This window comes from Loxodonta africana, chromosome 12 (assembly GCF_030014295.1).
Source record: "Loxodonta africana isolate mLoxAfr1 chromosome 12, mLoxAfr1.hap2, whole genome shotgun sequence".
NCBI classification, from domain to species: domain Eukaryota; kingdom Metazoa; phylum Chordata; class Mammalia; order Proboscidea; family Elephantidae; genus Loxodonta; species Loxodonta africana.
Genome location: NC_087353.1, coordinates 47,909,740 through 47,935,563, shown reverse-complemented (window position 1 = coordinate 47,935,563; position 25,824 = coordinate 47,909,740). Strand labels below are relative to the sequence as shown.

The 25,824-nt window shown below is 37.7% G+C and overlaps 1 protein-coding gene across 6 annotated transcripts in view; it reads right to left on the bottom strand.

The window, feature by feature from the left end:
* AP4E1 (adaptor related protein complex 4 subunit epsilon 1) overlaps window positions 1-25,824 on the bottom strand; it is a 127,789-nt gene that overhangs the window by 49,283 nt on the left and 52,682 nt on the right. For all 6 annotated transcript variants that reach the window (XM_003420520.4, XM_064295204.1, XM_023539489.2 and 3 more), the window contains 8 exons: window positions 19,622-19,744; window positions 19,415-19,524; window positions 16,536-16,675; window positions 15,231-15,343; window positions 15,006-15,124; window positions 11,641-11,943; window positions 9,315-9,429; window positions 2,013-2,136 (listed from right to left, as the gene is read on the bottom strand). In XM_003420520.4, coding sequence (XP_003420568.2) covers window positions 2,013-2,136; window positions 9,315-9,429; window positions 11,641-11,943; window positions 15,006-15,124; window positions 15,231-15,343; window positions 16,536-16,675; window positions 19,415-19,524; window positions 19,622-19,744 — 1,147 coding nt within the window. The remainder of the gene's footprint in view (window positions 1-2,012; window positions 2,137-9,314; window positions 9,430-11,640; window positions 11,944-15,005; window positions 15,125-15,230; window positions 15,344-16,535; window positions 16,676-19,414; window positions 19,525-19,621; window positions 19,745-25,824) is intronic.

The following is a 25,824-nucleotide window of genomic DNA, read 5'->3' as shown; positions in this document are numbered from 1 at the left end:
AAATGCCCCAGGGATCCCACCTACGCAGCTGCGCAGATTGCGGGAGTGGCTCCTAAGCCATGCAATGCAGCCCTGCTAGAAAGGACTCCTAAGCCATGAAAAGAAAAGAAACAAATGAAGCAAAAAAAAAAGGCCCTGGGAATCCCACCGGCGCGGTGTTACATGTCAGGGTGGTGGTTCCCCAGTTAAGCGACACCTCACAGCCTTTCAAGAGGAAGTAAAGATGGCACACGGAGCCAGGTGTTCGAGAGAAAGGAGAAAGAGGTGATGGAAGGCAAGGAAGAAACCAAGAGAAATGGAAAAAAGCAACAGCAGCAACAGACCAATGGCACTCAGGGAGCCGACCAGTGTAGGCGGGGTAAATCCAAGCGGCCTGGGGCCAAAGCAGTTGCCTCTGGGCCAAGAGGAGGCTGAGGTAGGGGATGAGGAAGAAGGGTGAGGGTTAGGAAAGCACGTATTGCTGGTTACCAGGTGCTCTGCCTCCTGCTGGGAACTTCGTGAAGCTGCTTTCCTGTACTCTGATCTCCAATGTGGGTGGGGCAAATCCAAGTGGCACAGATGCTGCACTTCCCAGCTAGCCGAGCCACTGCTGCCAGCCAGGAAGCACAGAGGTAGAGCAGTGAGGAAGAGAACAGGGGGTGAGAAAGCATGTATTACTGGCTACTGGGTACTCTGTGTCCTGCTGGGAGCTCTGTGAAGCTACTTTCCCACGCTCCTTGTCCATCGATTTCCAACAGGAGTTCAAGATGTTGAATCCGTGCTGCATTAGCTGATAGGGGACCTCTGCACGTATCTCTCCTTGCTCTCTGTTCCTTATTCTATTCAGTGCTTGGCTAAGTTCTTTATTTCTTCATTTGACACTTCAGGTTCCAGGATTGACGTTTGTCTCTGTTTTACTTAGTTTTTCAGGTCTTTGCTGTGGAGGGACAGCACGGTGCTTCTGTCTATGGTGCCATGTTGGCCAAAAGTCGAATGTCATCTTTCAAAGGTTTCACCTTTGAGGGTTTGAGTTTTATTCCAACAGTGCTGCCATTACTTAAAAACACTTTTGAACTCTTTTAAATGAAACTCCTTCAGAGACAAGAAGATCTTTTCCTTACTTTATTGTCACAGTAGGATTTTGTCTAAAATTATCCAGATTGATCAATAAACTTATTTGGTAAACTCAGCTTCTGGACAATGATAAAGATGATGATGGTAACGGGAATTATTATTAATATTACAGTTTCCATTTATCAGTCACTTAATATGTACTGGGTTGTACTAGGCATTTTACATACATTATCTCATTTTTTAAATTTAATTATGTTTCTAGAAGTAATTTAACTTTACTTCCAAAACCAAAATCTGTCTTCAAAGGATGAAAATTTGGCTCCATGTAAGACATTCAAACAAAAGTATAACCCATTTTCAAGGCAGTTGGAAAAAAGTTCTAAAAGCATTCTGAGCAAAGTCAGTTGAAGTCAGTTATTTTATGTTCATCTCTATATCTGCCAGTCTTCCAATGAGATAGTTACAAGCATTTATTAGATGAATGATACAAACAAATAATGAGGAATGTAGAATGATGCTGAATACTTACCAGGGTGTATAAGTTTTGATAGTCTTCCATAAAAAATAAAAATAATGTGTCATTTATTTTTATTATGTGTAAAGCTTTTACACATTCAATGCTGTCTTGGGAGGTAAGCTCTTTAAAGAAGAGGACATACTGTACAACATCAATACCTTGAAAGCGATAACAGAAAGCAAAAGAAACAATTGCCCATACGGAGTTTAGCTTTCAGGTACCCTTCAACGCAATATATTAAAACACATAGTCACAAATGTACCTCTCCCTCTGAAAATTATGTGAAGACCACTGAAATAATAAACTTCTTAGGTGTTGCCCTAAAATAAGCAAATAATATTGATGATGACGATAGATGATGACACACAGCAGAGGGCAAGTAGAATGCCAAGAGACATTTAAGCACTTACATAGTCTCAATTTTAGTAAGAAAGGAACTTACTCTTTCAGCCCCGTCTCAGCACTGTTTCCAGATACATCTGAACCTAGAGAAATGCCAGCAGGAGACTGTCGTCCAGTGAAACCAGATGCAGAAAAGGAGAGTCCATATGGTTCAAAATTGAGAACTGGAATTTTAAAACAATAACAGAAGTTCATATTTAAAGCAATGCAAAAACGATCAAAGTTACCTGAAGACTGGAATCCAATGACAATTTTTAAACTGGAAGGGGGTTTGGAAATGACCTAATCAAATATTACGATAGTAGTAATAATACAGAGCTACAATTTATTGAATGCCTACTACAAGTCTTCATACTGCTAGGTAGCTGTCTTAGTTATTTAGTGCTGCTATACCAGAAATATCACACGTGGATGGCTGTAACAAAGAAATTTATTCACTCACAGCCTACGAGGCCAGAAGCCCAAATTCAGGGTGCCAGCCTCAGAGGAAGGTTTTCTCTCTGTGTCAGTTCTGGAAGAAGATCCTTGTCATTAATCTTCCCCTGGTCAAGGAGTTTCTCAGCACAGGGATTCCAGGTCCAAAGGGCACAATATGCTCCCAGTGCTTCTTTCTTGGTGGTATGAGGTCCCTATGTCTCTCTGCTCACTTCTCTCTTTTATTTCTCAAAAGAGATTGGCTTAAAACACAACCTAATCTTGTAGATTGAGTCTTGCCTCATTAACATAACTGCCTCTAATCCTGCCTCATTAACATCACAGAGGTAGGATTCACAACACACAGGAAAACCACATCCAATAACAAAATGGTAGACAATACTGGGAATCACGGCCTAGCCAAGTTGACACATATTTGGGGAGATACAATTCATGACAGTGACCAAAAACAAGCTGTCCTTCATTTCTATCTTTTTATCTCACTGAGAAGCGAAAAAAGGGTTCAATTAGGAAAAAGAACTGATAAACCACGTCTACTAAAAAGCTGCTGCTCTCATGGTGAGCTATGAATAAGGAGATGACTGTGTTACTTTCAGGCACATTCTTGTACTGAATGGAGTAATGCAGCCCTCATGTGAAATCTCCCCACTGACAAAGAACAAGGTTTACTCAAGTTCAGGTTCCTTTAAATCTGTGTTAACTCAAATAAATTCTATCAGAACCATGAAAATTTATATTGTTATTGTGGTAGAGCTGACGCCTATGCCAGCATCCATTCTCCCCTTATTTTAAGTAACAGAAACCTTGATTCTTAGCTAGGTACAGGACTACCTGGGAAAGAGACTACATTTCCAGACTCCTTTATCATGTGACTGAGTTCTGACCAATGAAATGACACACAAGTTTTGTGAGCAATTTCTGGGAGGAGTCCTCCTTGAACAGAAAATGTCTTTCTTTTCCTCCTTCTTCTTTCCTGCTTTCTAGACTCCAGCATGACTGCTGGATGTGACCAGCCATCTTGGATCATGAAATGGCACACCAAAGACGCCAGAACAGCAAGAGAGACAGAGCCTGGGGTTTTTGATAATCATGAAGTCATCATCAACCCTAGGCTGCCTACTTCTGAATTTTTTAATGGGAGAGAAAAACAACTTTCAACATTGTATAAGATACCACTTTCTTTACTTATTTTCTAATATGCAGCTAAACTTACCCTACTGACACATTTATCATTTTTGGACCTTGTTTGCTTAATGCGAAGAGGACCTGAAGAACTTACTGATGAAGATCAAAGACTACAGCCTTCACTATGGATTACACTTCAACATAAAGAACACAAAAATCCTCACAACTGGACCAATTAGCAACATTATGATAAATGAGAAAATACCAAAGTTGTCAAGGATTTCATTTTACTTGGATCCACAGTCAACATTCATGAAAACGGCAGTCAAGAAATGAAATGACATACAGCACCAAGGAAATCTGCTGCAAAAGACCTCTTTAAGTGTTAAAAAGCAAAGATGTCACCTTGAGGACTGTCTTAGTTATCTTATGCTGCCATAATACCACCAGTGAATGTCTGTTAAAGAAAACAGAAATTTATTCTCTCACAGTTTAGGACACTAAAAGTTCGAATTCAGGGAGCTAGCCCCAGGGGAAGGCTTTCTCTCTCTGTCGGCTCTGGAGGAAGATCCTTGTGATCAATCTTCCCCTGGTCTAGAAGCGTTTCAGCTCTAGGCGCTTGGGTCCAAAGGACGTGCTCCATTCCTGGCTCTTCTTACTGGATTATCTCTTTTATATCTCACAAGAGACTGACTCAAGATACAACCTAACCTGGTAGGTTGCGTCCTGCCGTGTTAACATAACTGCCTCTAATCCTGCTTCATAAACATCATAGAGGTTAGGATTTACAATACATAGGATAATCATATCAGATCACAAAATGGTGGACAACCACACAATCCTTGCAATCACAGCCTAGCCAGCTGACACATATTCTGGAGGGACAAAAATCAATCCATAACAAGCACTAAGGTGTGCCTGACCCAAGCCACGGTATTTTCAATTGCCTCATATAAATGTGAAAGCTCAACGAATAAGGAAGACCGAAAAAGAATTAATGCCTTTGAATTATGGTGTTGGTGAAGAATATTGATTACACCATGGTCTGCCAGAAGAATGAACAGATCTGTCTTGGAAGAAGTACAGCCAGAGTGCTCTTTAGAAACAAGGATGACAAGACTTCCTCTCATGTATTTTGGACCTGTTATCAGGTGGGAACAGTCCCTGGAGAAGGACATCGTACTTGGTAAAGTAGAGGGTCAGTGAAAAAGAAGAAGACCCTCAACACAATGGATTGACATAGCGGTTACAACAACAGGCTCAAACACAGCAATGACTGTGAGGATGGGGCAGGGGCAGAGAATGTTCTGTTCTGTTGTACATGGGGTCACTGTGAGTCTGAACCAACTAGATGGCACCTAACAACAACTAGATTATAATACAAAGGAACTTCTTGTAAAATATAAATGTGATCTTCTGTATAGACGAGGAAAGTTTGCCACAAACTTACCCAGGATTACAAAGATAGAAAATGGTAGAGCAAAAAAGAAAATCAGACACTTTGGCTCCAGAGCTATGCTCTCAACCAATATATTATATTGCCTCCTCCAAAGCATACTGCACTGAATCCAAAGAGTACTAAATAAAAGTTTGCTGGCTGAATGAATGATATAAAAGAAGAATCAATATGCAGTAGAAAAATTAATGGAAGAAGCAAGTTTATAATGTAAGCCTGGTGTTAATTAGGAGTGTGCACTAGACCTTAATTTCTTCATTGTTAAAGTGAAGGGTTTGGACTAGGGACAGAGACCAATGATCTGCATCATTTTTAAAAGCTCTCATATTCATTACCAAGTTTGGAAACTACTTGTCTAAGTATCTCTAAGGTCCTTTTCAGCTAGAATATTCACTAATTCTAAGCTTCTCAATCATCTAGTTTAGCCTTCTTTTATAGCATCTGTGATAGCCATCCAGCCTCTGCATTAACACTTCCAGAACCAGTGAAAATATTAAATAGCTCAAGAAATGCTACCTATGCACAACTAAACACTTTAGGTCCAAAAGCAGAAGTTCAAAAATTAAGCTACAGAATTTGAGAACTGAGAGGAAAAGACTAGACATAGAAGGGGACAGCATCTGGAGAGCAGACAGATAAAATTATAATTCCGACACAATTAAAAAGTGTTACCTGAAGCAGGCCTGGAAAGGCTCATGGTTGAGAATGAAGTTCTAGCCATACTATTTTCATTTTTTAGTAAAAACCCCCCAACATCCATCCAGTAATCAATGACTGGAAGGACCTGAGATTTGGGGGAGTTAACTAGGTATGCAGGAGCTCCCGTACATGGCAGACAGGGAGAACCTAGGTATACAGAAAGAGAACAAGGAACAAGATGGCTGAATAGCAACCTAATGAATATGTAAAAGTTAAAGGGGAAATGGCAATTCACAGAGTACAGAAAGCATCAGTAATGGCAGGAAAGCAAAGAACATGGTGGCTATTAGCAGTATGGTGGCATAGTGGTTAAGAGCTATGGCTGCTAACCAAAAGGTCGGCAGTTGGAATCCACCAGGCACTCCTTGGAAACCCTATGGGGCAGTTCTACTCTGTCCTATAGGGTCGCTATGAGTTGGAATCAACTCAGTGGCAATGGGTTTGGGTTTTTTTTTTGTTAGCAGTCTGAATGAGACGAGGATGATTAGCCAGTAGATGGAAAGTTATACAGGAACCTAAGCTTTAATCCTGTAGACAATGATGAATCACTGAAAGGTTTTAAGGGAATGAGAATCACAACCAGAGCTTTGTTTTGGAGAGGCCATTTAGATGGCAATGCAGAAGATGAATCTGACAAGGCTAAGGCTGAAGATAGACTTCTTGGAGTTGGGAGTTACTGAAGTAATTCAAGTGAGAGACAATATAAATTATCTAGGGTGTAAGTAATTCAATATTTAACCTGTTGGTATCCTTCATGACTTCAGAGGCCCTGATTATATGCACACTTCTGGGTCACTATGAGTCAGAATCCACTAGACAGCAACAGGTTTGGGTTTTTCTGAGGTTCTTTAACTTGGAGCCCTCGGGTGGTACAAATGGTTAACACGTTCAGCTGCTAAAAGATTCAAGGTTTAAGTTCACTCAGAGATGCCTTAGAAGGCCTGGTGATGTACTTACAAAAAAATCAACTATTGAAAACCCTGTGGAACACAGTTCTATTCTGACACACATGGGGTAGCCATGAGTTGGAATCGACTTGAAGGCAAACTGGTATTTATCTTACCTCATACTGTAGTTCTTTTATACCTTGACCGTTTGGCTATACTTCTCCATCCCCAGTTGTAATTTATTTATTAATTTTTTTTTTTGAGAGACTAATAACCCAAAATGGGCCTAGTTTTCCAACTATGGACCTAACTTTCCATAGTTCTATAGAGGAGAGATTATACTGCTGTTTCCCCTTACTGTTTCTGGTGTTACCTAACACTGGGGCTATACCATTTCTGAATTATGTTTTAATAGAATAATCCAAACTGATTCCTAAATGCTTCTCTTGAGTGGGAACTAGTAATAAAGACTCCCTTCCATCCAATCTATTTTTGTCAATTCTTATTATCCTAAAATATTTCCCTGAAGTTTATGTTTATAAATTTGGCATTTTTCTACCTAAGACAGCTAAGGGTCATTTATAAAACTGACAGATTTAATTATTACTCTCTCAAATGATTTATAAAGTTCTTAAATAAGATCAATACCAGAACTAATACAGAATTAACACCTCTTTGGGCAAAAAAAAATGCCTATTTTTCTCCAACTTTTTTTTTCTTAGAGCCAGTCCTGTTTTCAAGGTACACTTTATAACTCATCCACAAGTATTTACTGAGTACTGGCTATATTTTGGAAACCCTGGTGGCATAGTGGTTAAGTGCTACGGCTGTTTGAATCCACCAGAAACTCCTTGGAAACGCTATGGGGCAGTTCTACTGTGTCCTGTAGGGTCACTATGAGTCGGAATCAACTCAACGGCAACGAGTGTTTTTTTTTTTTGGCTATGTTCTAGCTCATAGCCAATGTCCTTTTTTGTAATATAATAGGCATTCTAAACCCACAAAAATCTCACTTTTGCTTTAAAAAATTTTAGAAAAATTGATTTGGAAGGAGAGGGGAAAAGCCTAATTTTAAAGCTTAACCCCATTTACAATGATAGTTTTATAGAACAAAATTTACTTGGCAAAGGATTTCATCAGCTTGGAGAATTCCAGGGCTAGCTCTTATATTTGTGTCAGCTATTTAACTTATTTTAAGAAAGAATACAGGTAATGCCAGGAATTAGGCACCCTACTACCTTCCCTTCCCTCCTCTATCCCTGACTTATAGTAATGGCGGCTGATGGCCCCCTGACATTTGAAAATATAACAACTGAACCACTTTTCTCCACTTGAGAACTCCAGGAGAAGATTTTCACTCCATGCCCTAGATGTCACAAGCCCTTATACACAGTTTGGTCACAGATCAGACAGCTGTAATTCAGAACAATTTTACTTTTTTTTCTTTACCACATTCTATCAACATATAAGGAGTTAAGGGTAAGTAAATTGATTATCCTTTGAAAGAGAACGCAATCATCTAGGCCATTAGGTATCCCTGTGTTAAATAATGTATTGAAAGCCTTAAAAGAGGACATGCTTCTATAAAAAATAGCATCAAGCCTATTATAAGCATTTGTAACTTTTTGGTCTCATTTTAGGATCAACCTTTTAGTGGTACTCATAACTGAACATGCCTAGCACCAGAAAAAAAAAAAATGAAAACAGTCACCATTGAGTCGATTCTAAATCACGGCAACCCATGTGTGTCAAAGAACTGTGCTCCATAAGGTTTTCGATGGCGTTTTTCCCGAGGCGCCTCTGAGTGGACTCAAATCGCCAACCTTTCAGTTAGCAGCCAAGTACATCAACCATCTGTACCACCCAGGGATTTCATGTCTAGCACAGAGCCTGAAAAACATTACGTACTTAATAAAACCATTAAATGATGAATAAAGAGTGAGAGAGACAAGACCTTGCAGCATTAAACTGTATCAAAAGATATTCTGAACTCCAGAATAGATTGTATTCACTAGTCTCCCTTTATTCCTCTGTATACTACCCACTCAGTACCCAAATATTGCAATGATTTCTCCTTTACCAAATCCATGATGACAATCTTCCCCTGACAGGTTACATTTCTTAAGTATAAAGTTATTTTTCCCTTGCTTAGCTGTTCCTAACCTCACTGATGAGATATTTTGTTGAAGGAAGCATCTCAATACACTTAAGAAGAGACTGCTCAGGATGAAAATGAAACTCACTAGTCCATAATAATCAGGGTTTCTTCTAAAACTTTTCAGCCCTTTAGACAGCGACCAACATGATAATTCCATCTTCAAGTTCTTTCAAAATTCCAGAACGGCTGTCATCATCCTACCTTAGGTATCTATCTATATATTTTGTCCACACCTATGACTTTGGAATACCTCTAGGCTAACTTTTTTTCTCTGAGTATCTGAAGACCTAGTCAGGGTAAAAAAATCACAAACAGATTTATGGAGGGATTAAATCAAAGAGATTTAATAACTAAATATCCTTAGTTGTTTACTTACATGATTATAATAACAATTATACAAAAAATATGTCCTTACAATCTAGATTATAAATAAGCCCATGAAAAACTACCCTTTTCATACTGGTGATGGTTACACAACATGATTAATGTAACTGATGTCACTAAAATTATACACATGAAAAATGTTAAATTGACAAATGTGTTATATGTACTTTTACTTCAATTAAAAAAAATTTTTTTTACCCTTTTCCTGAGAAAGCTTTTCCTCCTGGCGTTGGTGGTGAGGTTTGTAAGGTGCTGCACCCTGATTGAGTCCTTCAGCCACAAAACCATCCAGAAAAGATAAAGAAGCATCTACCTGTATTAAAGTAAAGCAAAAATTAGGAATTAAAAAAAAAAAAAAACCCTAAACAGTCAACTGTACCTTCATCTAAATATTTCAGCCCATATATCCTAAAAACAAAAAAATCTTAAGTGAAAAACAGAAGCTTCAATTCTAAAAGTGCTGGTGGCACAATGGTTAAGAGCTATAGCTACTAACCAAAATGTCGGCGGTTGAAATCCACTAACTGCCTCTTGGAAACCCTATGGGGCAGTTCTACTCTGCCCTATAGGGCTACTATTACTTGACGGCAATGGGGTTTTTTTTTTTTTCTCTAGCTTTCTAAAAGATCTATAATCAAGTTAGCTAGCTAAGAGTCTAACAATGTAAGTCATTTTCAGTTATTATTAATGTCACTACATTGCAGAACACATTTTTCAGCATCCAGTATCTTAGGGCATTATGTTAGATGCTATGATTAGATGCTATGACTGAGGAAAAGGAAGACAAAGTTCCTACCCTCAGGAGACTAGCAGCCCAGTGGTGAGACAGACACATATACTATTAAGTATAGTCGGCAGTTCAAATCCGCCAGGCGCTCCTTGGAAACTCTAATGGGCAGTTCTACGCTGTCCTATAGGGTTGCTATGAGTTGGAGTCGACTCGACAGCACTGGGTTTTTTGGGTTATAGTGTCCTTATTAGTTGCCTTTTGCTGGGAGCTAAAGTCAAAGTGCCAGTAAGGCTGGTTCCTTCTAGAGGCCCTCAGGAAGAATGTGTTCCTTTTCTCTTGCTGCTTCGAGAGGCTGCCAACATTCCTTGGCTTGTGGCCACATTCACACCAATTTCTGCTTGTCACTTGGCCTCCTCCTCTCTGACCTTCTGCATCCCTTTGTAATTCTTTCATGCCTACCTGGATAATCCAGGATACTCTCCCATCATGGATCCATAACTTAATCACACCTACAAAGTCCCTTTATCATGTAAGGTAACATATTTACAGATTCCAGGGATTAGGAACACTTTTTTGGGGGGGCGGGGGGGAAGTGGCAGCATTACTCAGGCTAACACAGTATCTTTAACTGTGCTGTTCCCCTCCTACCTAAAAATGCTTCTGCACAAATCTATGGGACATCAACTTCAGCAAGAACAGAAAGGCATGAGAAAATGATTAAATAAGAAGAAATAAGTGATGAAGAGTAAGAAGTAAGAGAGAAAAAAAAAAAAATGAGATAAACACAAGAGGATACAGCAGTGATGACCTCAGAAACCAGATTGGCTTCTACTAATATATGCAGGTATATTTAGAACATCAGGTTATCCTCAATCATTTAAGCGGCACCTCAAACTCTGAATTTAAAAAGATTTAGTTTCAACAAAATTCTTAGAGATGAGGCTATGCCATCTTTGTCTTTATTGGAGGCAAGGAAGGGTGTATTGACTCCCTAGTTTAATACCAAGTATAGCAGATTCATTCATGATTTCAACAAACATCTCTGGAACACCTACCAGATGCTAAGGCAGGGTCTCTACCTTTAAGGAGCTACTGAAAGAATAAACAAATGTTCAAAATGAATACAAGCCACGAAAATATGACTCAGTATTAGTGGGAATACTGCTCATTCTCTCTTCTTTCTCAACCATGTGACAACTAATAAATAGCAATTTCTATTTCTCAACTATGTTTCTGAACTGGTTTCTCTCTGGAAGTTCTCTGATTCACATTAATCTGAAAAAGAGAATGGTATGAATTAAGAGGGAGAGTAGTAAGTGAGCCCCCTGGGCTAAAGGGCTGGTGGTTAAAAGCAAGTGGAAGAAGGAAAGGTGGGTGGCCAGGTTCTAAAGTGGTAAAAAAAACTTACATAGTAGATAGATAAAATAAAAATTGGGAACCATTTCTTTTCCCATTCTCAAAAAAAAAATAAAAAAATTTAGGAATAAAATGACTTATAGAAGTTTGGAACAGATAAAAATAAAAGAAATTCCTGAATTATTACATATTAAAAGAGATTGTCACAGAATAGAAATCCTGAACAGCTGCTCTCCAGAAAAGAACTGACAATGTAGTATCAGTACCGAATGGAAGCTCTCAAATTAGCTCTCAGACTAAAATGAAAAAACTCCAATCTTCATCTTAAGTGCTACAGACAACTACATTTTGGTATAGTCCTGACATATCACAGATGCAACAATTACTCTACATTTAAAGACAACGCAATTTTAAAAAGATGGAACACAGGTGACTTACCACCATGTCTTCACAACTCTTATTAACTGGAAGCACACGCTTCATACATTCCATATTCTCATGCAAATATTTTAATTCAAATGCATGCTGTCTCATACATGTATCCAAAGATATGGTAAATTCCTGGATTAATCTCTCAACTATGTTAGATGAATGTGCTTGGGGTGTCAACTTAGTCACAGCAGCGATTAACCAGACTTTTGTTTCTGAAGAAATGGAGTTATTCATAAGTAACTTGTAAAGCTTGGTTATAACCGCATCAGGTGTTTCCTTATCCACAAGGCAGGAATACTCCCCTAACACCTATGAGTAAAACAGAGAGATATTTATACACAATTATCAAACTACGCTGCAAACTATATTAAGCAAAGTGCCCACACAAAGAGTAAATTTAGTCCAGATTAAACATACTTTCATCACAGTGAAGAAATTTTTAAATAAAGATATAATTCTACATTTTAGGTTCAAAATTACATCAAGAATTAAAACTCAATACAAAGAAGTTTTCCACATTTTAGTCACTCACAATGCATAAGGCAGCAGCATGCCTTTCTTCTGGATTTACAAAGCAGGTTGTTGATTTTTACTAGCACTTTCACATTGTTGTTATTTTCCAATAGCACTTAAACAAGTGGTTCTCACATGCTAGTATCCATTAAGAGTCACTTGAGATGTTTTATAACAATACACATTCTCCAGAATCTCCAGAGATTCTGATTTAGTACATCTGTGGTAGGGATCTAGGATATACACTTTGTATAAGCATGATTCTGATGGAGATAATCCACAGAATAAAGAACACTGAACTATGTTATATATACTTTTTTTACATCTAACTTATTCAGGTGATATATATAATCCTATAAGTCTGAAAATAATTAATAAACTGATACTTTATTGAGTGTGAGATCTTACCTAAATAGTATTTATGAAATATTTTAATTTTTCTGGTAGAATATTGGCACCAGAAAGAAAAAAGAGAATGGTGGGAGATAGGCAAGGGAAGAATTTATAGCTAGTAACAAGAGGAAAGGAGGAAGAAGAAACATAAACCGGGTAATTTCTAGAGTGGTATAATAAAAGACAGAAGGTAGCTAACCTAAATCCCAAGCTCAAAAACCAGTGGCCAATGGACCTCTGGGAAGATGGACTAGATGTACTTTTCCCTATTCTTTCCGTTAAGCACACCTAAAAACCTTGGACATTTAATATATAAAACAAACATAAGTAGATTCTGAAAGGAAGTGAAAAGAAGGCAGACCACTAAGGACCTAGGGACCCAAGGAATGACATTGTGGTATCTGACAAATATAAGACAATCACATATAAGAAAAAAAAAACATATAGACACCTGCAATACATACATACATATGTGGCAGAGAAACTAGGGTGGTCCTAGGATCCCCACCTCATGGTGTTCATGCCCATGTGTAATCCCCTCCCTCTGAGTATGGACAAAACCTGTGATTTGCTCCTAGTTACAGAGAATACACAAATTGATGTACCCAATTACATGTGATTATATTACATAAAACTGTGGCCTTTGTCTTGCAACCACTCTCTCCCTTGCTGGCTTTGAGGAAGGCAAGCAGTCATGCTGGGAGGCCCATGTGACAAGAAATTGAGGGTGGCCTCTAGGGGCTGAGGGAAGCCTAGAGCTGACAGCCAGCATGTGATGGAAACCCTCAGTCCTACAAATGCAAGAAGCTAAATTCTGCCAACAACACATAAGCCTCGAAATGGACCCTTCTCCAGTCGAGGTTCAAATGAGACAGCAGCTCCAGCCAACACCTTCACTGTGGCCTTGTAAGATTCTAAGCTGAAAGCCTAGCTAAGCCATGTCTGGACTCCTGACTCACAGAAACTATGAGATAATAAATGTGTGTTGTTTTAAACCATTAAGTTTGTGGTAACGCTGTTACCCGGCTATAGAAAACTTATACAGACAGATACATGAGTATTCACATGTTCAAATATGGATTCACATAGAAAGTACAGCAAATGCATTGTAAACACAGACAGATACCTATGCCTGTATTTAAAACACTACACAAGTGACATGGTAGAGAAAAAGAACAGACTATAGTTAAGTGATAGAAGGTTCCTGTTGTTAGGTGCCATCGAATCAGTCCCAACTCATAGCAACCCTACGTACAACAGAACGAAACACTGCCCGGTCCTTCACCATCCTCATAATTGTTGCTATGCTTGAGCCCATTGTTGCAGCCACTGTGCCAATCCATCCTGTTGAGGGTCTTCTTTTTTGCTGATCCTCTACTTTTCTAAGCATAACACCCATCTCCAGGTACTGGTCCCTCCTGATAACACGCCCACAGTATGTGAGTCACAGTCTCACCATACTTGTTTCTAAGAAGCATTTTAGCTGTACTTCTTCCAGAAGAGATCTGTTCGTTCTTTTGGCAGTCCACGGTATATTCAACATTCTTCACTAACACCATAATTCAAAGGCATCAGTTCCTCGTTTGTCTTTCTTCTTCATTGTCCAGCTTTCAAATATACCTATATTTCATTGCCCAGCTTCCACATACACCTATATTACAACTGCATATGAGGCAACTGAAAACACCATGGCTTGGGTCAGGCACACCTTAGTCTTTAAAGTGACATCTTTGCTTTTTAACACTTTAAAGAGGTCTTTTGCAGCAGATTTGCCCAGTGTAACACATCTTTTGATTTCTTGACTGCTGCTTCCACTGGCGCTGATTGGGGATCCAAGTAAAACGGAATCCTCGACAACTTCAATCTTTTCTCCATTTATCATGATGTTGCTTATTGGTCCTGTTGTCAGGATTTTTGTTTTATGTTGAAGTATAATCCATACTGAAGGCTGTGGTCTTTGATCTTCATCAGTAGTGCTTCAAGTCCTCTTCACTTTCAACAAGCAAGGTAGTGTCCTCTGCATATCACAGGTTGTTAATGAGTCCTCCTCCAATTCTGATGCCGCGTTCTTCTTCATATAGTCCAGCTTCTGGGATTATTTGCTAAGCATACAGACTGAATAAGTATGGTGAAAAGATACAACTCTGACACACACTTTTCCTGACTTTAGGCCACAGAGTATTCCCTTGTTCTGTTTGAATGACTGCCTCTTGATGTATGCACAGGTTCCCCACGAGCACAATTGTTTTGGAATTTCCATTTTTTGCAATGTTATCCAGAATTTGTTATGATCCAGAGTCAAATGTCTTTGGATACAGATAGCAGGTAGCAACTGGGAAAGGAAAATGACAGCTGAAAGAGCTAATTATTAATGAATGTTTTCGAAAGAAAACATATTATGCTTATATTTGGTTTCTATAAAAATTAATACTATAAAAATTTATGATTTAATGTACTTTGCTCACCCAACTCATAACTTGAAGAAATCTCTGTGGATAGAACACATTTTCCACATCTAGTAAAGTGAGATAAGACTTAACTGCATAAAGTCTTAATTGTTGATCTTCTGTTTCATCATCAAAACCTACAAAGAAATTAATATACCATTTTAATTTCCACTAAATTCTCTACGGACTCTGCAATAAAAACACTTCATTTTAAGATCTTACAGAATGCAACTGTTCACCAACCTTCTGCTAGCAGTCTCAGAAAGTTATTGGGAATATCAGGATGCATTACATCTCCTCCCACTGAAAACACAGCATTCATTGTCTGAATAAACCATGCGTTATCAGGAGCAAATGTGTCCACGGTGTTAAGAACAAGTACACTTCTGGACACCACTTATTAAAATTAACCTCTCTGCAGCAACTTTTTAGAAAAGAATCTCAATTCATGCTTGGTAAGCATTTTTACATTTAACTTCTGCCCATAATTGTCCCATATCCCAGTTTTATGTAAACAGGTACTCAATAAAAGCTTATATTTAATTGAACTTAATAAACTGAGTTCATGTTGCCTAACATGGCACTGTGCCTTGCACATAACAAGCATCTAATAAACATGAAATAATTGAAAGAAATGAACTAGCTAACTACGGACAAATAAATAATGGAAAATTATACACACTTCAGAGAGGCTAGATGGTGTGGTGTGTCTAGCTGATCAAGTTGTTTAACCTCTTTTCTAATCTGTTCCTCTTCAGCTCTAAAATTTTATGATTCTACTGGCCAGAGCTATAGCACTGGCTAGGACAAAACTACACTTAAGCAATTTCTAAGATAATTTAATATTATTCACCCTTTTCTTTATTAAACAATAAAAAACCATCCATTGCCATTGAGTCAATTCTGACTCAGAGCAACCCTATAGGACAGAGTAGAACTGCCCCATAGGGTTTCCAAGGAGCACCTGGTAGATTCAAACTGCTGACCTTTTGGTTAGAAGCTGTAGCTCTTAACCACTACACCATCAGGGTTTCCTATTAAACAACAGACATATTTAAAAGAGTCAAATGTCCTTGTCTCCTAGTAAAGTTCTTCTGACTTTTAAAAAACAAATGTGAAGAAAAGTAACATGTGAGTGGATCTCAACTGCTTTACTGTGACAATTTCCAGCATAAACAATTATGGAAAGAATAAATTTTGGTTACCCAACAAAAATAAAACGAAACAGAATTTTAACTAGAAAGGAAACTGAGTAAGACATAAAGCCAAAAGACCAAGAGGGTCTGGAAGGGGAACGAGGTGCAGGTTCCTTTATCGTCCTGCTCATAATACTGGTCAACTGAATGAAAAGAACCAGGGAAAAAGTCATCCCCTAAGAAGTCTGCACAAATTCCTGTTTTTGACAAGAAAAACTTGGAACATCAGGAATGGGAGTCATTGCTAGTTATTCAGAATTCAACTTGTAAGTGACCGTATCTTTACCTATCTTTCTAAAGTCACTGTGTAAAGTACACTTATTTTATGATTTATGGCCCCAATAAAGGATATTTCTCAGCCAACTCAGCAATTTTGCCAACCAAGTTGACGATGATATACTCTTCTTTGCTCTGATGTAAATATTCAAGCATTTTCTGGACGATAACTGTTATATTCTGTGCATTAGTAATTCTGTAAAGAAGTTCTAGAGTCTATTTAAGGAAAAGAAATAAAACAGTATTATAAAACTGTTCATAATAACACCAATAAAGACAAAACATATTAAGTTTATAATACAGCTGATTCTCCTACTTTAATGTAGCTAACGGGCATTCAGTTAATAGGGGCTTGAGAAATGTAATCAACTAATAAAACTTACGGCAAAATTATTGTTAAAAAATGAATTATCAATTCCAAAGCCTAAAAGCCTTCTACTATATAATTAAGACCTAAAGTTAAAGGTTTATATTTTCTAAAAATTTAACAGCCTCCTAAACCTTACTTCTTTCTGTGTATGTGTGTTTGCGCGCTGGCGCACATGAGCACACACACGTATACATACAAAATCCAGTCTCTACAACCTCCACCAGACTGAGCCCAGGACAACTAGATGGTGCCCAGTTACCACCACCAACTGCTCTGACAAAGGATCACAATAGAGGGTCCTGGACAGAGAGGGTGAAAAATTTAGAACAAAAAATTAAATTCACAAAAACAAACAAAAAGACCAAGCTTGCTAGTCTAACAGAGACTGGAAAAATCCTGAGAGTATGGTCCCTGAATACCCTTTTAACTCAGTACTAAAGTCACTCCTGAGGTTCACCCTTCAGCCAAAAGATTAGACAGATCTATAAAACCAAGACCAAACCCGTTGCCGTCGAGTCGATTCCAACTCATAGCGACCATACAGGACACAGCAGAACTGCCCCATAGGGTTTCTGAGGAGCAACTGGTAGATTCGAACTGCTGACCTTTGGTTAGCAGCCGAACTCTTAACCACTGCGCCACCAGGGCTCCAGACAGGTCTATAGGGCCCACAATAACACACGTGAGGAATGTGCTTTCGTGTATATGAGACTAATGGCCACAGCAGCCCAAGAGAAAAGATGAGAAGGCAGAAGGAATAGGCAAACTGGACGAATGGAAACAGGGAACCCAAGGTGGAAAAGGGGAGCGTGTTAACACATTGCAGGATTGGCAACCCCTGTCACAAAGCATCATTTACTGGTGTTTTAGGACAATATCACCTGCAAGAGAATTTCCACATGGGATTTGTCCATCTTTACAGCCAGTACTTCAAGTACAAAGGACAACATATTTTTAAACTATTGTAGTTACTTAACTCCATTTAAAATCTGTATATGCATAGGAGTCCCCCATCAATAGCTTCCAATTTATGGAGCTGCTTCATACATGCTCCCTGCAGACTCCAAAAAATACGTTACATATTTTGAGATAATCTATGCCAAATTCATTTTCTACTCTAAGACCAAGTAATTTACATTTCCAGGATCGGATGGAGTATGGTGTTGGGAATTGCATGACTAGAGGTCTTTTCTGTTCAGCTTTGGTAGCTCCTTTTCACCTGTATGAAAGAGAGTTATTATGACCACGTAAAAGAAAATCCCACTCCTAAGCAACAGGTCACTCCACTGCCCAAGGATCAAAACTCCTGCAGTTATCATTACTGATGGAGGCTTAAATGGACACTGGCATTGAAAAGGCAATACTACAGTGCTTTCTTTGGGTACCACTAATACTCAGTACCTTCCCCAAGGAGTTCAAACTACTTTTCTCACTGCAGGAAATAAAAGGGTTTTCCCTTTGACTCACATTTCTAAATGATGGACCGATAATTAAATATTACAATAAGAACCCTATACTTAAATCAGATCCTGTTCAACTTAGTAGTCAGCTATACAAAGAAAATGAATGCTCTCTATATTTGTTCTCTTATCTCTTCCCAAAGTGGAAGGGAGTATATTTGTTATTGCCCCCAGAGCTTTCCCATTTTTTTTTTCTACACAGAAATTAGCACACTTGCAAACTTCTCAGATTTATTCGAGGCAGATATCAATTTTTAAAAGTTTAAAAATATGAAGGCAATTTCTCAAAAATATAAAGTTACCTCTTAAAACTCAAAATTGATAATCTTATCTTTTAAAAATTATAATTGTTTAATGCAATACAGTGTTCTCTCAATAAACTCCCCTATTTTTAACTCACTGCTTTTAAGATAGCTATATGTTTAGTAGATTTTTATTTATTATTTTTAAATCAGAAATAAAACTTTTCACTTTGCTTAACTGGGTCCCATGAACCATTTTAAATGAAGATATAGGATGATTTCTCTATATTAATAGAAATTTATTATATAACCATGAGAATTAACAGAAATATCTATATAGACACCTAAGCAGACACTGAAGCAATTTCACACCAGGAAGTAGTGGAAAAACAAATGAAATAAATTATACATCTTTCCTTCCAAAAAGTTCAAATCATTTTATTAATTCTTTCAACATTCTTATACCTTCAATAGGGAGTGCATTAACCCATTCTACATATGTTGAAGAGAATAATGGAAAAATATTCATCTTAAATCCCATCTTAAATTGTATAATAACAGGAGTATATCTTAAATTGTACAAATAGTAAGAGCTGGGAATAGAATTCGAGTCTTGTGTTAGTACAATATTGGGACCAAAAAGCTATTAATGAATCTATATAGATAATTGGACATAACCTCTCCAACTCATATTTTAAGAACACTCCTGTGAACACAGACACTATTATTTTTTTAGAAAAGTTACTTAAACTTTAGTAAGAAGAATAAAATGCATTGAAAAGTTAAAATACATGCATACACACGCACATACACACTGCCCAGCACTTGGAATCTCTCTCTATAATACCAATGAAAAGTTTAAAGCTTGTAACTTCATGTTCACCTCTCTTTTCATAATGGGATCAGGGTGGTCTAAGCATTCAATTATTGTCATCTGGTGTTGAAGAGCCAGACTGGGATCCTGTTGGATAACATACGTAAGAGCCTTCAGTCCTAAAAACAAAGATTATACAAAGTGACTTGACACAAATACCCAGTAAAGTTCAAAAGCTCTCTTTGTAAATTTTGTCAAAATAATCAATCATCTTACCTAAATATTTGAGATTTATTTTAGGTGACAAAACAAATTTTCCAATGCACTTGGCAGCCTTCTCAAGCAATTCTGATTTAGGATAAATAGAATAGACTGTATGCACACATTCAAAGAGAATAGCTAGAGAAAGAAAATATAAAAATGGCAGGTATCATGTTAAGGCATAAAAGAATGTATTTGTGCAAAACTCATAATAAAACAAACTAATTGGAAGGTCAGCTTTAATCAAAGCCCTTATTTATGGAAAATTTTACTATTTTCAGTCTTATACAAGTATTAGAATTAGATTATCACAGTATAAAGAGAACTGTATTTACTAGTAGTAGATAACAATGTTACATTTATTCATGCAACAAATATTTACTGAACATTTCATATATTTAGGCATTGTTCTAGTATTGTGAATACAGCAGTGAACAAAACAAAGGAAAATCCCTGCTCTCAAGGAACTCACATTTGTTAACACCCACATAGTATACTCATTTGCTCCCATTTTTATTTGCTCCCATAGAAATAGATATTTCCAACATTCTTTGAATGTCTTAGAATCCTCAAGCTGTTTCTGGGATCCATACAGAGATTGATGTAATTTATTTCAATATAAACACCTAAGAATGCTCTAACACTTATTTCAAAGATAGGGTTACTACTCAAAAATCTGCAAGCCACTTCTTTAAAATTAACCTTCATAGAACAATCTTTTGAACATTGAACACCTTATTGTTACTGTTAGGTGCCACTGAGTCAATTTCAACACCTTGCGACTCCATGTGACAGAGTAGAACTGCCCCATAGAGTTTTCCCGGCAGTAATCTTTATGGGAACAGATCACCAGGTCTTTCGAACCACCAACATTTCTGTTAGCAGCCAAGCGCTTAACCGTTGTGCCACCAGGTTTTTTTTTTGAACACTTTTAACAGTGTTTAAATTTGATTTTTTTATATCGTCAAAGGTCTGATAACTATGGTAGATGATCAAAGTGGGCACTAAATTTTTTCTCAAACTCTTTTAAAGAACATGAGTAAAGGAGCTGAAGATTTGCCAGGGTAAAAGGAATCACTGAGGCGTCGTTAACTCCTGTATGTTCTATGGAATCACAGTACCTGAGGTGAGATACCGTGAAAGCGTGGAATCAGCAGCCTTAAAAACAGTTCAACAAGTTGAAGCATATCAAGTATCCTTGATATAATCACCCCTTCTCTATTTCTAAAAGTTTAAGACATAAAAAACCAGAGATTTCTTTAGGTACAAGATATATCCTAAATACTCAACTACCTATTTTTTACACTGCTAAGTTGCCTATCAATTAATACACAAATTAATTTTGTGGAAAAGGCTTTACATAAATCACCTCCATGAGAGAGAGGGGAAAAGCAATCAGAAATATTAATTTTCCTTTAAGAAAAGGACTTTAATTTTTAAAATAACAAACCATAAAATAAGTTAACTGGGTATAATGATACATTGTATATTCAGATACTGCGCTATAAAATGTCTTTACCCTGGGCTGTGATAAAGGTTGACTTTATGACTTCCTGGAGCCCTAGGGGCACAGTGGTTAAGAACTCTGCTGCTAACCAAAAGGTTGGCAATTCTAATCCACCAGCCACTCCTTGGAACCACTACCGGGCAGTTGTACTCTGTCTTACAGGGTTGCTATGCTTCAGGATTCACTCGACAGCAATGGGTTTGGGTTTTTTTTCTTTTTATGACTTCCTAAAACTACACAAGCTCAACAAAGAGCCTTGGTAAACTGACTAATCAACTGAGGTAGGAGTGGGTAAGCTACAATCAAATCCAGCCCATTTCCTATTTTTTTTAGAACTAGGAATGGTTTTTACATTTTTAAAAGGTTATAAAAAACAAAACAAACAAAAAACAAAGAATATGTGACAGAGGCCTGCAAAGTCTAAAGTATTTCCTATCTAGACCCCTTTTCAGAAGAAAGTTTGCCAAATCCTGAACTAACAGGACATAAATACGATTATGTTCCATTTTCTAGCATAACTGATATGTTCAGAACTTTCTTGCTATCAACTGTTTTACTAAAAAGAGCTTGTCTTTAGGCATCTAAAATGTAAACCTTTATATTTAGACAAGATTTCCGGGAGGCTTATTGTTGTTAGTTGCCCTCAAGTCAATTCCGACTCATGGTGACCCCATGTGTGCAGAGTAGAACTGTCCATAGGATTTTCAAGGCAGTGGCCTTTCAGAAACAGATCCCCAGGCCTGTCTTCCAAGGCTCCTCTGGGTGGTAACTGACAATCTATCACCTAGTAGTCAAGCACTTAACCATCTGTGTCACCCAGGGCTTTCTGCGAAGCAAGCATAGGTAAAATTAAAAGCTCGAATATTGCACTTATTAATCTTACTAGCTGTAAATGAACTGAAAATGAATTTAACGGACTTCTAAATTATTTTCCCCACTTACAGCTAAGTCTCTTTACTCTCCAACACTACAGAAATTTGTGTATAATTTCATATCAATTTCTAAACTTAAAAATACAACATGGAGTTTTGTTCGCTCTTTAGTATCAACTCAGATTATAACTAAAATGTCACTGTCATGGATTGAACTATGTCCCCCCAAAAATGTGTGTATTAACTTGGTTAGGACATGATTCCCAGTATTCTGTGGTTGTCCTCCATTTTGACCAAAATTTTATGTTAAAGAGGATTATGGTGGGACTATTTTTGTAACACCCTTACCAGGTAGTATTCCTCATCCAATATAAAGGGAGTTTCCCTGGGGTGTGGCCTGCACCACCTTTTATCTCTCAAGAGATAAGAGGAAAGGGAAGCTAGCAGAGAGTGGGGACCTCATACCACCAAGAGAGCAGCACAAGAAGCAGAGCTCTTTACTGCTCAGTGAACGCCTGGCTCCCCACATGGCCTTCTCTAATATCACCACAACGGTAGGGTAGGGGAACCTCATCACAGTCTGGTGAAGGTAGAAGTCTCGGCTCTGTACCTGGTCTTTGCTGGCAGGGGTGGGCCCACAGCTGTTTCTGTGTAGTGCTTGAGTGGAACAACAGGGTACTGTCTAAAAGTTTTCTATCTTGCTATTCTGCCTCTTTCTTCCTGGTCCCTGGGTTACAGAGCACTGACTTTTCTTGGATTTTTCTTTTTTGTCTCACCCATTGGTGTTTCCAGGTTGCTGACTTCTCCAGTATCCAGGCTGGGGTGCAAGAGGAGAAAAGTAAACCCAGGGAACTCACCTCCGCTTTGCTCCTTGGGTCTCAAGGTCCCCAGATGGTCTGCCTTCTTTTCTCTACCTTTTAGAGGCATGTGTTTGTTTTATAAATAATGTTGAGGTTTGTCACTGTTCTTAGCAGGAACCATAAGGAAAAACACTTGTGATGGCTCTGTCCCTTGTACTCCATTCTATATAAACAAGTTGCTCTTGAGTTGGTTTCAACTCATGAGACCCCATTTGTCTCAGAGTAGAACTGTGCTCCACAAGGTTTTTCAATGGCTGATTTTTCTGAAGTAGATTGCCAGACCTTTCTTCCGAGGTGTCCCTGGGTGGAATCAAACCTCCAGTCTTTCAGTTAACAGTCAAGTGCATTAACTGTTTGCACCACCTCCCTATTTCTACATAGTCTTCCCAATTTAATTTACTGAAAATACCATTCTCATTGTATCAATATCCTGCCCAAAAATCTTCCATGACTTCCAGATTTATATAGTATAAAGTTCAAACTCCTTTGGTTGCCATGAGAGAACCTCCACAATATTGCCTTTCCTCTGCTCCCCACCACAAATCCTCCACTCAGGCTGGTGACTCACTGCTCTGCCTATCTAAATCCTACCTATCTTTCAGGGTCCTACCATATCGATAAATCCTGATCTGTGCCCTCCAGTCCACAGTGATCTCTATCTCCTCTGACCTGCTGTAGTATTTGTTCCCTGAACCATCCCCCTCTTTGCATTCTGCTTTATACTGTTGTTATACTTTCATGAATAAGTTATCCCTTCCATTTTATGTACACACCTTAAAGACAAAGATTACATCTTATACTTCTTCATAACCTCTACACAACTTTATATCATGTCTGGCACATAGCAGATACTCAATAAATGTATCTCATGCAATGTATTTCTTTGTTTGACACTAAGGTAAGTTATAAAAATGGAAATGTTTGTACAAATATAGTTTAGAGAGTATTAACACTAAAACCCAATTAGATAACATAAAAGAAAAATAACTTCCTCTTCCTTTAATTCAATTAAATCATATTAATCATCAACTAACCCAGTGCCAGATACTGGGGATATGGTGGTCAATAAAATAGACACAGTATCTACCCTTATGGAGCTTATGATATAAAATTCACATAAACAATAAAATAAAGATTTATACTAAGTTTACTAGAGAATACTCTACCATTGATATAATCACTGTAAACTCTAAACTGTATCAATATAAATACAAGTGTAACAATGAAATGATCAAAAAAAGGAAACAAAACAACAAAAGCTATGAGGTTTGTGTAACAAGTTGAAACACTGGCTAACAGCCTATAAGGAAACAAATTGTTGGTGTTGGTTCAAGTAATCTTAATAAAAGAAAAATGTCCTAGTGAGAACATGAAAAAAAAAATTTTTTTTTTCCTCAGGTATACAGTATTCTCAAAATCAAAAGGAACAGATAACAGTGGTGTCTCCAGGAAAGGAAACTGGGTGGTGGGTGATAAAGATGGAAGGGACACTTACTGTTTATTGTATACCCTTTTGAATTTTGAACCATGAGCATATATTACATATTCAAAAAAAAAAAAGTAAAAAAAAAAATTAAAGCTGAAATGTCAATTGTAATAGTAACTTTCTACAAGGAAAAAAAGGCAGATTTTCAACTAATTTTTAAACAGAATCCCTTGAGATCACTTCAAACGCTTATCCTAGACACTGATTATATCTCAAACAAAACATTTTAAATTACTTCGGTTGCCTGGATTTTCTACAGCTTCTAGCCAAACCACCAGCCACAATAAGGGTGACCCTTGTCTCTGGCTCCTTATTTTTCTCAGTATATATCAAAAATCTAGATAATACCAATTGTTCATTATACTATATGCTCATAAGGGCAAGGCCTGTGTCTATCTTATTATTCCTTTTATCACTCACATTTAGCATGGACATATACAGAAGCCAATCAACTCTTCCCCTCAGTCCGTATCTATGCTACAAATCAAGTTTTTGTGTGATAGGCATTCAATAAACATTGGCTGAATACATGAATAAACCACTCTCATTGCCTTAGTTACCATTTATACATGCAAAACATAAATGTACCTTCAAAGTTTACTATCAAGATTCACTACCATGTACAATATTTTTACTGAACGAGTTTCATGCATGCAATACTTGCCCCTGATTCCTGCTGTGTCTTTGTCAAGCACTTTCTAAACTAGTTCAATTTCTGCCCTCTGATCTATTCTACACTTCCACAACCACTGTTCTTAAAGATCTACAATACTTCACTATTGTTTGAAAGAAAAAGTTAAAGTTAACACTCTTCATCCCATATACTTCATGGCATTTTACCAGATTAAGAAATGACTTCCTCATTTGAGTTATGTCTCTCAATGCCTCTTGTACTGTTGTTCTCCAAAGCATGCAAAACTCAAACTATTTCCCTTCCATCTTTTAAGTATCTCCAAAACTCGATTTCTTCACTGAGCCTTCTCAGACTGACCAAAAAAGAACTAATAGTTCTTCCCTCTGGCTGTTACACTTGGAAGGTTTTTCGTTGTTGTTAACTTTCTCTGTTCTCTACCCTTCTCTCCCTACTTAATCTTGTCTCCTATCACTACCTTACTTTTTTCAATTGTATAAAACAGAAGTGATTTATTGTCTCTTCATAAAATAGTGTTACTATTCTACATCTATATATACTTCTCTATTTTTATATCCTAGTCATTCTTCATGTGTTATCTTAAATATCACTTTCTCAGGAAAACCTTCCTTGTTCTTCCCCCCACCCTCCCGCACCTATGGTGATGCTACATTCTCCCACCCATAAAAACCCATGGCCAGCGAGTTGATTCTGGCTTAAAGCAACCCTAAGGACAGAGTAGAACTGCCCCACAGGGTTTCCAAGGAGTGGGTGATGGATTTGAACTGCTGACCTTTTAGTTAGCAGCCAAGCTCTTAATCATTGTGCCACCAGGGCTCCATATTCTCCCACAGCACCCTGT